The 12231-nt window shown below is 48.0% G+C and overlaps 1 protein-coding gene across 1 annotated transcript in view; it reads left to right on the top strand.

Moving 5' to 3' along the window:
- Positions 1–5599: 5599 nt before the first annotated feature.
- The window catches only part of cUnh4orf54 (chromosome Un C4orf54 homolog), a 13638-nt gene continuing 7006 nt past the window's right edge, over positions 5600–12231 (top strand). The window contains exon 1 of the mRNA XM_080859906.1: positions 5600–10735. Coding sequence (XP_080716032.1) covers positions 5951–10723 — 4773 coding nt within the window. The 5' untranslated portion in view covers positions 5600–5950 and the 3' untranslated portion in view covers positions 10724–10735. The remainder of the gene's footprint in view (positions 10736–12231) is intronic.

Consider the following 12231-nt stretch of genomic DNA (forward strand, 5'->3'; position numbering starts at 1 on the left):
GGAATCACCACAGCAACGATATCAATATAGCTAGGATTAACATATCTATAATACCCAAGAGAAACCATATCAATATAGCTAGGATTAACATATCTATAATACCCAAGAGAAACCATATCAATATAGCTAGGTTTACTATATCTATAATTACCAATAGAAACATCATGGATAAAGTACTCCATGATGACCTATACAAACAATATCAGTATGGCTAAATGTATTTCTGATTACCTATATAGACATACCTATGTATGTCTACTATTACTTATAGCCTGTGTGTCTATCACCACACACATTGCATTTATGTCATAACGCATCTAAATAGTCTGCAGTTGAAAGAGTTTAATCGGTTGGACACACACACACACACACACACACACACACACACACACACACACAATGAGGGTGTTAGATCCGAGTTTTAACAGAGTGAGTGTATGCTGGGGGTCTGTGCTGTCCTTCACACAGCTCGGCTCAGTCCCATGCTGGTGTGGGTTTCTATAGCTGTCCATCTCTCCCACAGCGGTATCCAGAGCTGCAGACGTGTGTGCAGACACACCAGGGCTGTAGGCTGCCAAATTAGCCTCTCACTCAACACCACCCTCAGAATAGAGGAGGCTGGCTTCATCTGACTCTGCCTCATCTGGGACTTGGCCTGGGTGCACACACACACACACACACACACACACACACACACACACACACACACACACACACACTGTGGTGTCGCTTGTCCCGGGTGCACAGATACACACACACACACACACAGTGCCGCCGCTCCCATAACGCGCACTACGCGCTGCGCGTAGGGCCCAAGTCCTGAGGGGGGCCACCAAAATAGGCAACTTTTTAAAAAAAAAAAATCATCATAGTTATAATAATAATAATAATGCCGATATTATTTCAGTATAGTAATATAAGTCACCTTTTAGCCATGCATATCACAAAACAGGCAGAACAAGAGATATATTTAATTGCTAAAAAAAAAAGTTACGATGGTCCCCCCCCCCCCCCCCCCTCCCCAACAAATACACATGCAACATCCCAAGCTCGCGGTGGTTGCCCTGTCTGAAGTGGCCAGGCGAACCTGACCTGACAGCGAACTTGACAGGACTCTAAATAACTTTTCGGAATGGCCTCGAAAAGACAGCATGAGTCAGGGGCAGAAAAAAGGAAGAAGAAGAAACAGCGAGATTAATCCTTGGCATCACAATCAGGTAAGTCCATGTTTAATCATTGTAAAATACAGGAAATGTGCTGCTAATTGAATGGTTAGCCTATGCACACCTCGAACTAGCTGACGTTATTGCTAATGTTAGCACACTCAAATATGTTATAACTTAGGTGCAAGAAGGGTTGCCAACTGTCCCGAATTGTCCGGGACATCCCGAATTATGATTTTGATTTGTCCCGTCAGCGTCAGGGACAGCTGCAGTTCCGTATTCCAATCACAGCCTTTTTTATTTGTATCAGTGAAAAGAGAAAAATATGACAGTTTAGTGTCTGTGCACTGGAGACAAGCGGCTCTCGACTGCACTCCTCTCCACAACAAGCATTTGCAACGCCAACACGAAAAGGTGAAACTTTTAGCGATCTAAGTATCTTAATCACGATTAAATTGGAAGCTTGCACATTGTTGTTTTCATATTTCGTATCAGAATTCTTTACACATGATGAACTGGTGTTAATATATGTGAATATGAACTCATGAACATGATCTCGACGAGATCATCTCGTTCATACGAAGTTTTCTCAAGCAACCATTATAATTGTAGAAATTAAATCGAGGAGAGACTATAACATTAGCTAGATAACTATCTTTAATTTCATGCAAACGGAAATCTTACATTTAGATCGTTAAGGGTATTAAAAGTTCCCTTAGCGAGCTAGCTAGCTAGCATAGCACCTAGATAACCATTGCAACCAGGAGTCTAAAGGCTAAACAGGTCTAATGCTATTTCAACGAAAACAACATGAAATTTGAGAGAAACTTGTAACGATTGTCTTGACTATTATTATGAACAATACATCCAAGCAAGTACAGTAGTTGTTTTGCCAAAATAACACTGAATTTAATAGGTTTATGGTATGGCTAATGAAACCTTGCAATTTCCATTATTGTTGGTCAGCTGTTGGCGCGTGTGCGCACCTGGAAGAAAGTGTCCCTCATTTGGGGTTTAGGAAGTTGGCAACCCTAGGTGCAAGCTAAATTGAGATTTTACTGTTAAACATTATGCATTTTACCAGTAGGCCTAACTAGCCTATGTTCAGTATAGCTCTAGCAGATAGTGAAAGACATGTAGGTACGTATGTGTATCTGTTTAGTGCGTGTATTTATGTTTAGGATCTATATTGCAAATTGTGCAATATGTTTATCTAGTAGGTCTACTATTATTTGTCTTTCATAGGTATATCGTTTGTTAAGTTCTTATTGTTAAGTTATGTTATGTTATATCACGTGGAGTACTTATATATTATGCCTTGTAATGTTATGGTAGTGTGGTACGGTGTCCTGTCCTAAGAATTTCAGTGCCCAGTCTGACTCTGTTGTTCTGTGCATCTGACAATAAAAGACTTGAATTGACTTGAACTGACGCCAGCTAAATGTTACTTTACTTTACATTCTATTATGCTATTATATTAGATTACATTTATCAAATAGTTGATCAATAAAGGGGGAGAGCACCTTAGTTTTAAATGTTTATAATTCTTAATTCTTATAATTCTTAAGATTCTTTGTTTGAATATTTTTGGCTCTTTCTATACTGATCCTTTTTCGTTGTATTTCTAAATTATTGCAGGGTCTATGCTGAAATATGTGCAAGTGGGAGCACGTGACCAAGAAGATGCAGAGGAGGAGCAACCGTCTTGCAGGTCTGTAGACACCACCACACCAAGCCAAGATGATGAACAACCCTCAACCAGCATTTTAAGAACAGATCCGCAGAGAACCACCACCTCTGAAAGCACAAGTGTCATTGAGAGTCCATCAGTAGGTGACAATGTAGAGACCTGTGTGCCCCCTCCAACTGATCCTGCTCTTTGGCCGCCACATGTTTTAGATGCGCATCGCGTTGAAATGGTACGAAGAGGTCCATTTAAAATCCCATCAGTATGTATGTTTTGGCTGTTCTGTGTACTGTGTTTACAAAGTAGCAAATTACAAATTTAACTTTTGCATTTTAATAAAATGTTAAACTGGCAAAAAACAATTTTGTTTTTCGGGGGGGGGGGGGGGGGGGGGATGGGCCCAATAAAGGAGTTATGCTTAGGGCCCCAAAATAGCTAGCAGCGGCACTGCACACACACACACACACACACACCCCCCAGGGGAGCACAGACACACACACACACACACACACACCCCCCAGGGGAGCACAGACACACACACACACACACACACACACACACACACACACACACACACACACACACACACACACACTCACACACACACACACACAAACACACACACACACACAGACACAGACACACACACACACACACACACACACACACACACACACACTAAGCTGGGGCTTGGCCTAGATGCATACACACACACTGTGATGGGGCTTGGCCTAGGTGCACACACAAACACACACACACACACACACACACTGCGATGGGGTTTGGCCTGGGTGCACACACACTCCTCTAGGGCTTGGCCTGGGTGCACACACACACACACACACACACACACACACACACACACATTGTGCTGGGGCTTGGCCTAGGTGCACACATACACACACACACACTGTGCTGGGGCTTGGTCTGGGTGCACACACACACACTGCGTTGGGGCTTGGCCTAGGTGCACACACACACACACACACACACACACTGCCCTGGGGCTTGGCCTGGGTGCACAGACACACACACACACTGTGCTGGGGCTTGGCCTGGGTGCACAGACACAGACTGTGCTGGGGCTTGGCCTAGGTAGACACACACACACACACACACACACACACACACAAACACTCCCCTGGGGCTCAGCCTACACACACTGCGCTGGTGAACATGGAGGCCTGTGCAATACTATAAGTCACTTTGGATAAAAGCGTCTGCTTAATTACTTAAAGTAAAGATAAAGTAAGTGGCATTCGGTAAATTATGTAATTTTTTATTTACAGAATGACACTTAATGACAACAGTTATAAACATTTATAAAGACATGATGAGTGTGTAGACGGGTGTGTGTGAAGCAACACACACCTGTAGGCTGCGTTCATATTTCATTGGCGAATGGGTCTACCCGTACCGAGTGAGGGGCTACCAGTACTACCCGTACTGATGTGGATCTGAGTGGGGGTCTACCCGTACTGATGTGGTTCTGAGTGGGGGTCTACCCGTACTGATGTGGTTCTGAGTGGGGGTCTACCCGTACTGATGTGGTTCTGAGTGGGGGTCTACCCGTACTGATGTGGTTCTGAGTGGGGGTCTACCCGTACTGATGTGGTTCTGAGTGGGGGTTTACCAGTACTGATGTGGTTCTGAGTGGGGGTTTACCAGTACTGATGTGGTTCTGATTGAGTCTCTACCCATACTGATGTGGTTCTGAGTGCAGGTCTACCTCTTCTACCCGTACTGGTGTGGTTCTAAGTGAGGGTCTACCTGTACTGATGTGGTTCTGATTGCAGGTCTCACAAAAATACAGACATGTGAATATCAGGCCTGTAGATCATAGTATAGCAAGAGTCCATAGAGGGCAAAGGGCCCACCCAATGTACTGTCATACACTCACTGGGAACTGGGAATGTATTAACCATCATCCATTCATATAGACTTTGTGGCAGTTAAAAGGACAAAAAAGCGTGTGTTCATTTATGGGAGTTTGCTCAAAAGTATACGATACAAAACAATATGTTAAAAGGATTTATCTCTTCGTTGGTTATGATCTCTTGTAAAACTACCAACTTCACGCCTTACATGTTTTTATCAGTGTGTTGGGCAATGAAATATTGATCGGGTCTGTTGATATCCGGATTGGCCTATAGCTACTATTCTCGGATCCGACTCGGTCTTATGTCATGTGTTGCACCACTCGATGCTGCCCAGGCCGGCTCAGGCTCTTGATGTCTGTGTCTGTTTATCGCGGGTAAATCATCATCACGGCCTCCACGGCCTTAGCTGCACTCTATAAAAAAAACACCAGCCTCCCCTCTGGCCCGCTGACAGACATCATCCTCCACTCTGACCAAGCAGTCGCCTGCTGATGGCTGCGTCCCCCCTTTTCCCTCGCTCACATGATGCGCTAAACAGTAACTGTTTTCCACACAGCCCAACTCGCACTTAAATGTTAAAGGAGATGTATGTCCACAGAACTATTAACACCACTTCAGGGGCCGCTGGCTGTTTTTTTTAGCGTTCGTGTTGTGTCGGGCATTAAGCCTTGTCTGCGGTATGTAACAAAACACGGTGGACATAACATCCTGGTTTAAAATAGCCATTTTCGCATTTCGTCACCATTTCTATATTTGTAGCGTGTATGGATTTTAAAGACCAAGGGCAACATATGGCCCACAGACGCCAGAGGTGCGGGAACACGGGAATCAGAACCGAGTCCTCTCTGGATATCTGCGAGCCATCGCAACCAACACGCTCAGCCCAAGTTCTGTCTTTCAGATAATTCCCGGGGCTTCGTCGGTGGGCTGGATATCCAGAGAGGGGAACGGTTTTCCATCTGCTTTGCGAACTTCTGACCCACGCGCGGCTTTGGAATGCGTGGTCTGCTCTTGTCACCGAAGGCATCTGAAATGACAGTCTCGAGCGCCACACCAACAACTGTCGGCGAGAGAGGCTGCAGAGCGCGAGGACACCGCTAGAACACGCATGCGGAGAGAGCAGGTGGGGATCCTTGGAACGTGCGACTTTCTATTCTATCTCAGACTGGGATTTTTTTTCTTTTTACCAGTAGTAAATCGGGGATTAAATAAAACGGACAATGGAAGAACCAGGGAAGACCCTAATCTACCAGGGAGACGCTGATCCCATTAGAAAGCTGATGACCAACACATATTTACGCACGTCCACGGTGAAAGAAGAAGTGGACGAATATGTGGATTTAATTGATTTGCTGGATGTCAAGGTGGGCGACATGAAAACAGTCAAAGTAACTTATACAGGCGAAGGGGGTCAGCTGGCTATCTCTAAAAGCAACGCCGGTTCAGACGTGTCGCCTTCAATGAAAGACGCGTCCGATGAATCCGCCGCTGCTGCCAATACCAACAGTAAATCGATTAATCATGAAAGCTCGGAAGACGTCAGAGTAGAGGAGAGTCCCCCGTCAGGCTCTTTTGAAACAGCCTCCTCCAAAGTTCCCAACGACAGTGACAACTTCATGGACTGCCTGGAATCACCCGCAAACAACCCGGACTTCTCTGCCCAGCCTCGGCCCCAGACCGCGCCGCCCAACATCGAAACCACCTGCACGGACAAAGAATTACTATATACCGACATGAATTTAGGCAGTAAAAGTGACTCCGAGGACGACGCTACAATAGTGATTTCCGGCGACTGCACACCGCTGATCATCGAAGACGACTTCCACTACATCACGACACATGAAATCCAGCTTTCCGAGTTAGATCATGATGTTGACTATGAGTCTGGGGAGGGATCCAGCTGGGAGATCGAAGACGACCACCAGGTTTACTCGTTTGTTGATTACGCTTCTTTTGACAGTGATGAAACGACAGGAGAGGACGGGGCTTTAGCGAGGGCGAAAAGCAATCATGCCGGCTCTAATAGGAGTGGAGCAGCCGTCAGCAGTCTGCCTGAAAGCGATCTGTGCAAGACGGGCAAATGCGCCAGCTCAGATGAGAGTCTGTCAAAGGACCAAAACAGCGCTGGGAACACTGCAGGGCAGATCCACCTGTCAATCAAAACCACTTCCCGAGCTATAAATGAGCTTAGCAACGTCCAAGAAAAGGAAAACATTCTTTATCATGCCGCGCATACTGGAGACATGAGTTTTTTCAGGAGTGCGGATGCTAACGCGGGTAAACTCGCTGAAAGCGCGAAGTGCTACATTGCCCTCCCTGGCCGCCTGCACTTCAATAGCAAATTCAGAGGCAAAGATGCTCACGACTACTCCAGTGGCGCATCCAGTGCGTACAGCGAACTGGACGACGCGGATAAGGAAGTGCGTAACCTGACTGCCCGCTCGTTTAAGAGCTTGGCGTACCCCTATTTTGATGCCATAAATTTCAGCACCTCCAGCGAGTCTTCGCTCTCCGAGCATGGGCTAGGCATAAACAGGTGGTCCACGTATGTTGACCTCAAGTATGGTAACGTGAACATGACAAAGGGATGCGATCCAAATCTGGTGTCCCATAAAAGCACATCGAATTTCAAACTGGCCAAGAATAAAGACAGTAAAGACATGTCTCTCGCCAGCATGAAAGCGCCCCCGGTCGAAGTATTTGCGCTGAATGGTAACCTGGTTGACCCCAAAAACGCAGCATCTGCCAGAAAAAAGATTGAGCTGATGCAAAAACTCGGTCAGGGAAAGGGAGGAGTGATCACGCTCACAGAAACGCTGAATTTTCGCTGCAACGTTCATTCGGGGATGTTGGGAAGCGAAAGGCGCGCGAAATTTGCGCAAAATGCAGCAGGATCACGTTCCACAGATGAAATTACCAACACCTTGCCAAGCGGGCGGAGGAGCGAGGCCAGGAGGCGACCCAGCAATGCGGGGGAAACCATGGAAGGCACACACAAGAAAGCAATATTCGCATCTAGCCTTCTCAAAAATGTAATTTCTAAGAAAATGCAATTTGAGCAGGAGCGCAAAATGGAGAGGGGGGAAATCTGTGAACAATACCAAGCGTCATCTCCCTGTTTTTCGTGTTATGAGAACGAGTCCCCGAAGGAAAACACGTCCCGAGGTTTGCAGAGACGAGGTTCGAAACACTCAGAAGTGGACTCGGACTACACCATTGTTTGTTTGGATGATCTAGGGGACATAGTGGACAGTGATTCGTGCGATGCCAAGGACGACAACAGCCGAGACACTATAACTCTTGCATCAGAAACTAATTTAGAGTCGACAAATGAAGCAGGAATCGATACTAAAAAAGGAGCATTCGAAGCGTCCAAAAGCACGCTGCTTCGAAGCCAAAATAGCGCATTCAGATCCTGGAGGGACGGAGAGCTAGAGTTTCAAAAGGAACATAAAAACGACAAAACGCCGGAGGGGAACCTGCCACCGCCTAACGACAACTTGGGAGAATCGGACTTACACGAGGATTCGGGCAACAGCAAGCTCACTAAAATGTCGCATTTGTTTCTGCCAAGTATCCAAGTTGTGTCGAATGAGAAGGAACTGGGGAAACCTCTCCCAAATGCAAATTATTCGCTGGGAGAGGGCGGAGGGCTGGGACTGTGCTCCGAGAATACCCTCTATGTCCCAGATACAGCCAGGAGTGTGGTAACCTCGAAGTCACCCGAAATCAAGATAAGTTTACGGACTGTGAAAGACAGCAAAAGTGACCCGTTCAATATCGCCAAGCTGCTACCGCCCAATATAGGCTGCAACGCAGTCAACCTTATCAAGACATCTGACGAGTCCAAATGCCAAGCGCTTGCTGCGGTGCTAAAGGGTGAGTCGTTCGACAAAGTGCCTCACTTTACCGTCAGAGACATTAGAGATACAAAGGGTAAGCTCCAGACACCTATCCACCAGGTTAGAGATGTGCGTAAATTGGTGAAAAGCTCGTATCACTTTGTTTCTTTGGATAACGAGAATAAATCTATCGTCACAGGTTCCGACCTTCACACAGAGCAAAAGGCACTCAAACAGAGTCCCTATCGGAACCTGGCATCACTTTCCCCCATAGTTATAAAATGTCAGTCTGTGAATACAAATAGCCACGCTAGGCAATCTGGAAATTTAATCGAGGTTTCTAAACGTAGACTTGGAGAAGATATACTGCAGGAGCTTGACAGGTCCTCCCCACATATACCGATAGAGGGCGCCAGAAACGCGACAACTCCTGTCCAGAGACCAACAAGCAGAGCTTTTTCAGTCTACACAAAACAAACAAAAAGTGAGCCGTCAGACGGAACCATCGGGCTGAAAATTGAAACCAGAACCGCGGCTAGGAAACAGGAGAAAACGGGTGAGGGTGGGGAGAAGAAGTCTGAGAATAAGATGGCCAACCAAGCTGCTCTGGCGAAGTTACAAGCTGCTGTGAAGACTATGGAACAGCTGTACGTGTTCGACAGAAACGAATGGAAGAGGAAGGCCAAGCCCAGGGCAATCGTAGACAGCCACGTGCTCTCTCTCATCACCAGCGAGGAGCATGGCGGCGGCGGCGGCGCAGAGGAGGCTGGAAACGCCTTGGTCACCATGGCGATGGGTGGCATGGAGAAGCCGGTGAGAAGGGACTCGTACTCGAATCCGGAGAAGATCCCAGCTGCCTCGGCCAGGGAGTTGTTGAGGAACGGGCACAAGACCCCCACCCTGCCTGGTGTCTCCGCTGGCAACAAGCCCACCGGCACCCTGGGCGGGGGTCATAAGCCGCCCCTGTCCGCCTTCACCTCCGGCCCTCAGATGCCCTCCGCCCCCCCCTTGTCCTACACCCCCAAAGGCTTCACCCCCATCTCGCCCAAGCTGCCTGTCTCACTAAAGATCTCTCAGGCCGTCCGCCGTGCGTCTGAGGAGCGCGAGCGGGCCAACGGCAGCGATGCCGAGAGGCCCCTGGGGGCCCCTCTGAGCTCTTTTGCCACCGCGGTCGCAGACCCCGAGAACTACCTGACTATCCCTGTCAAGCCGCACGCCGTACCTGCCGTTGCCACTGGCAACAGCAACAGCATCAGTAGCGGTGGTGGCCGGGAGAAGTCCGTCTACACCTTCACCTCCTCCACCCCCTCCTCCACCGGCTCCAGGCAGCAGCGGCCACCCCACTCGGCCAGCCCCACGGCCCGCTTCATGCACGAGGGCCTCCGCCGGCACGCGGAGGGGCGGCAGTCTCCCCGGCGCACCGCAATGGTCATGGAGACGCGCTCGCCGGACACGCCCACCGCCACCATCTACCACCACTCTGTCCCCATGGCGATGAGCACAGCGACGGCGATGGCGCAGCAGCCCCAGGTGATCTGCTTCTCCCCGCCCGTGCAGCACGTGTCCCCCATGGAGCCCTTCGGCCACATGCAGCGCAAGATGCTGCTGGACCCCACCACCGGCAGCTACTACCTGGTGGACACGCCGGTGCAGCCCGCCACGCGCCGCCTCTTCGACCCCGAGACGGGGCAGTACGTGGACGTGCCCATGCCCCCGCAGCAGCCCATGACCCCCGTGCCCCTGCCCATGTCGCCCCTGGCGCTTAGCCCCGCAGCCTACAGCCACACGGGGCCCTACGTCTTCTACCCCGGCTTCATGCCCTCGCCCGCGCTCATCCCCGCGCGCATGCAGTCACAGATGTCCATGCAGGGGGGTGAGGGGGGGGACGAGCGCGTCGACAAGCACCCCCCGGGGCAACAGGGCGACGGGGCGTACATGGAGAGCCCCTACTACATGCCCACGGGTGGGCGGGGGACACCCGGGCAGCAGCAGCAACACCAGCACCTGGGTGGAGGAGTGGGGGGCACCAGGGTGGTGGCAGGGGGGGGCAAACAGCCCGTCATCAGCATCACGTCACAGCAGGGCCCTCGCATCATCGCCCCCCCCTCGTTTGACGGCACCACCATGAGCTTCGTGGTGGAGCATCGGTAGAAACGTCGACAGGTGAGTGAATCCACTTCTTTTTTTCTTTTCCTCTGCTCTTTTTTCATGTAATTTCCCCCCTTTTCTCCACTCTTTCATCTCTTCTTTTACTTGGTTCTCTTATTTTCTCTCCTTCTTCTGTTTCTTGCGTTGTTTCGTTTAATTTCTTAATGTCTTTCCCTCTTTCTGTCCTTCTGTCTTTTAATTGAGGATTAGTGTGTTCTAGACTGAAGTCAGCTATCGATATTGTACTAACGTTTTATGTCACTAACGACTTGAGAATGTGGACGTCATTAACACGTGCTCGTATATCTGCTGGGGGGGGGGGGGGGGGCGCTGCAACGGGACTGTGTGAGTGTCACAGAGGTGATGAATCAGTTAAGAGGGTTGAGTTCACACACAGCAGGTGAGGGACTCATCTATAAGTCGTCCATCCAGATGAATCAGCAGAGTGGTTGTACACTCACATTCACAGAATCAGAATCGCTTTATTTGAGAAATGGATGCCAACATACGCAGGAATCTAAGATTGAGCACCAGTGAGAAGAAACATAATACAATAAAATAGCCATGAATAATTAAAATAAATAAATAAATATATATATGTACGAGTTAAGATAAAATAAAACACGTACAATATTAAACTTAACATAATACGTAAATCAGATAGAGGAATGGGCTTTTAATATGTTATGGGCACACGTAAACATATTACAGTAAATCACTAATAGGAACATTTATACATATACAAGTTGGGTACAAGAATATATCTGCAAGTTAATTTAGACATACAGTACCAGTCAAAAGTTTGGACACACCTTCCAATTTTTTGAGAAGTTTTCTCTTTACTTTTATTATTTTCTACATGGTAGATATCACTTTTTTAGTTTAGTTCATCATTCCATATGTGTTCTTTCGTAGTTAAAATTTCTTCAGTATTAATCTACAATGTAGAAAATAATAAAAGGAAAGAAAACTTGTACTTGCTTGATGAATACATCACATCCACTTCACATCCTCATGATATGCACACCAGGTCCACATCCACACCAGGGCCTAGTTTCCCGAACGCTAAAAAGGACTTGAAATCGGTCGTAAGAGGGATATTGCAGAGCGGTTTCCCGACGCCGCACTTACGGCTATGATGAGTCTACGATGTCGCCAAAATCCACGTAGGCCGTTAAGATACGTCGTTATCGGGAAACGAGGCCCAGGTCCACACCCTCATCACATCCACACCATGTGTTTGCTGTCATGCTGGCTATATTAACACACTCCTCTCGTGCTCACTATATTAACACACTCCTCTCGTGCTGGCTATGTTAACACACTCCTCTCATATACATGCTTAAAGCTCGGTATCTCTCATATATGCTTGAAGCTGTCCCTGCTCAGTTAGTTTAAAAACGTGACAAGTCTTAACCGGTTTAACCGTTTATTATAACTCTATTGTTATATTTTCTGTTCTCTGTATTTGAAAAGAAAAGCCTATCCTGTGTGTGTGTGTGCGTGCGTAT

Source organism: Sprattus sprattus (genome assembly GCF_963457725.1).
Source record: "Sprattus sprattus genome assembly, chromosome: 21".
Taxonomy (NCBI): domain Eukaryota; kingdom Metazoa; phylum Chordata; class Actinopteri; order Clupeiformes; family Clupeidae; genus Sprattus; species Sprattus sprattus.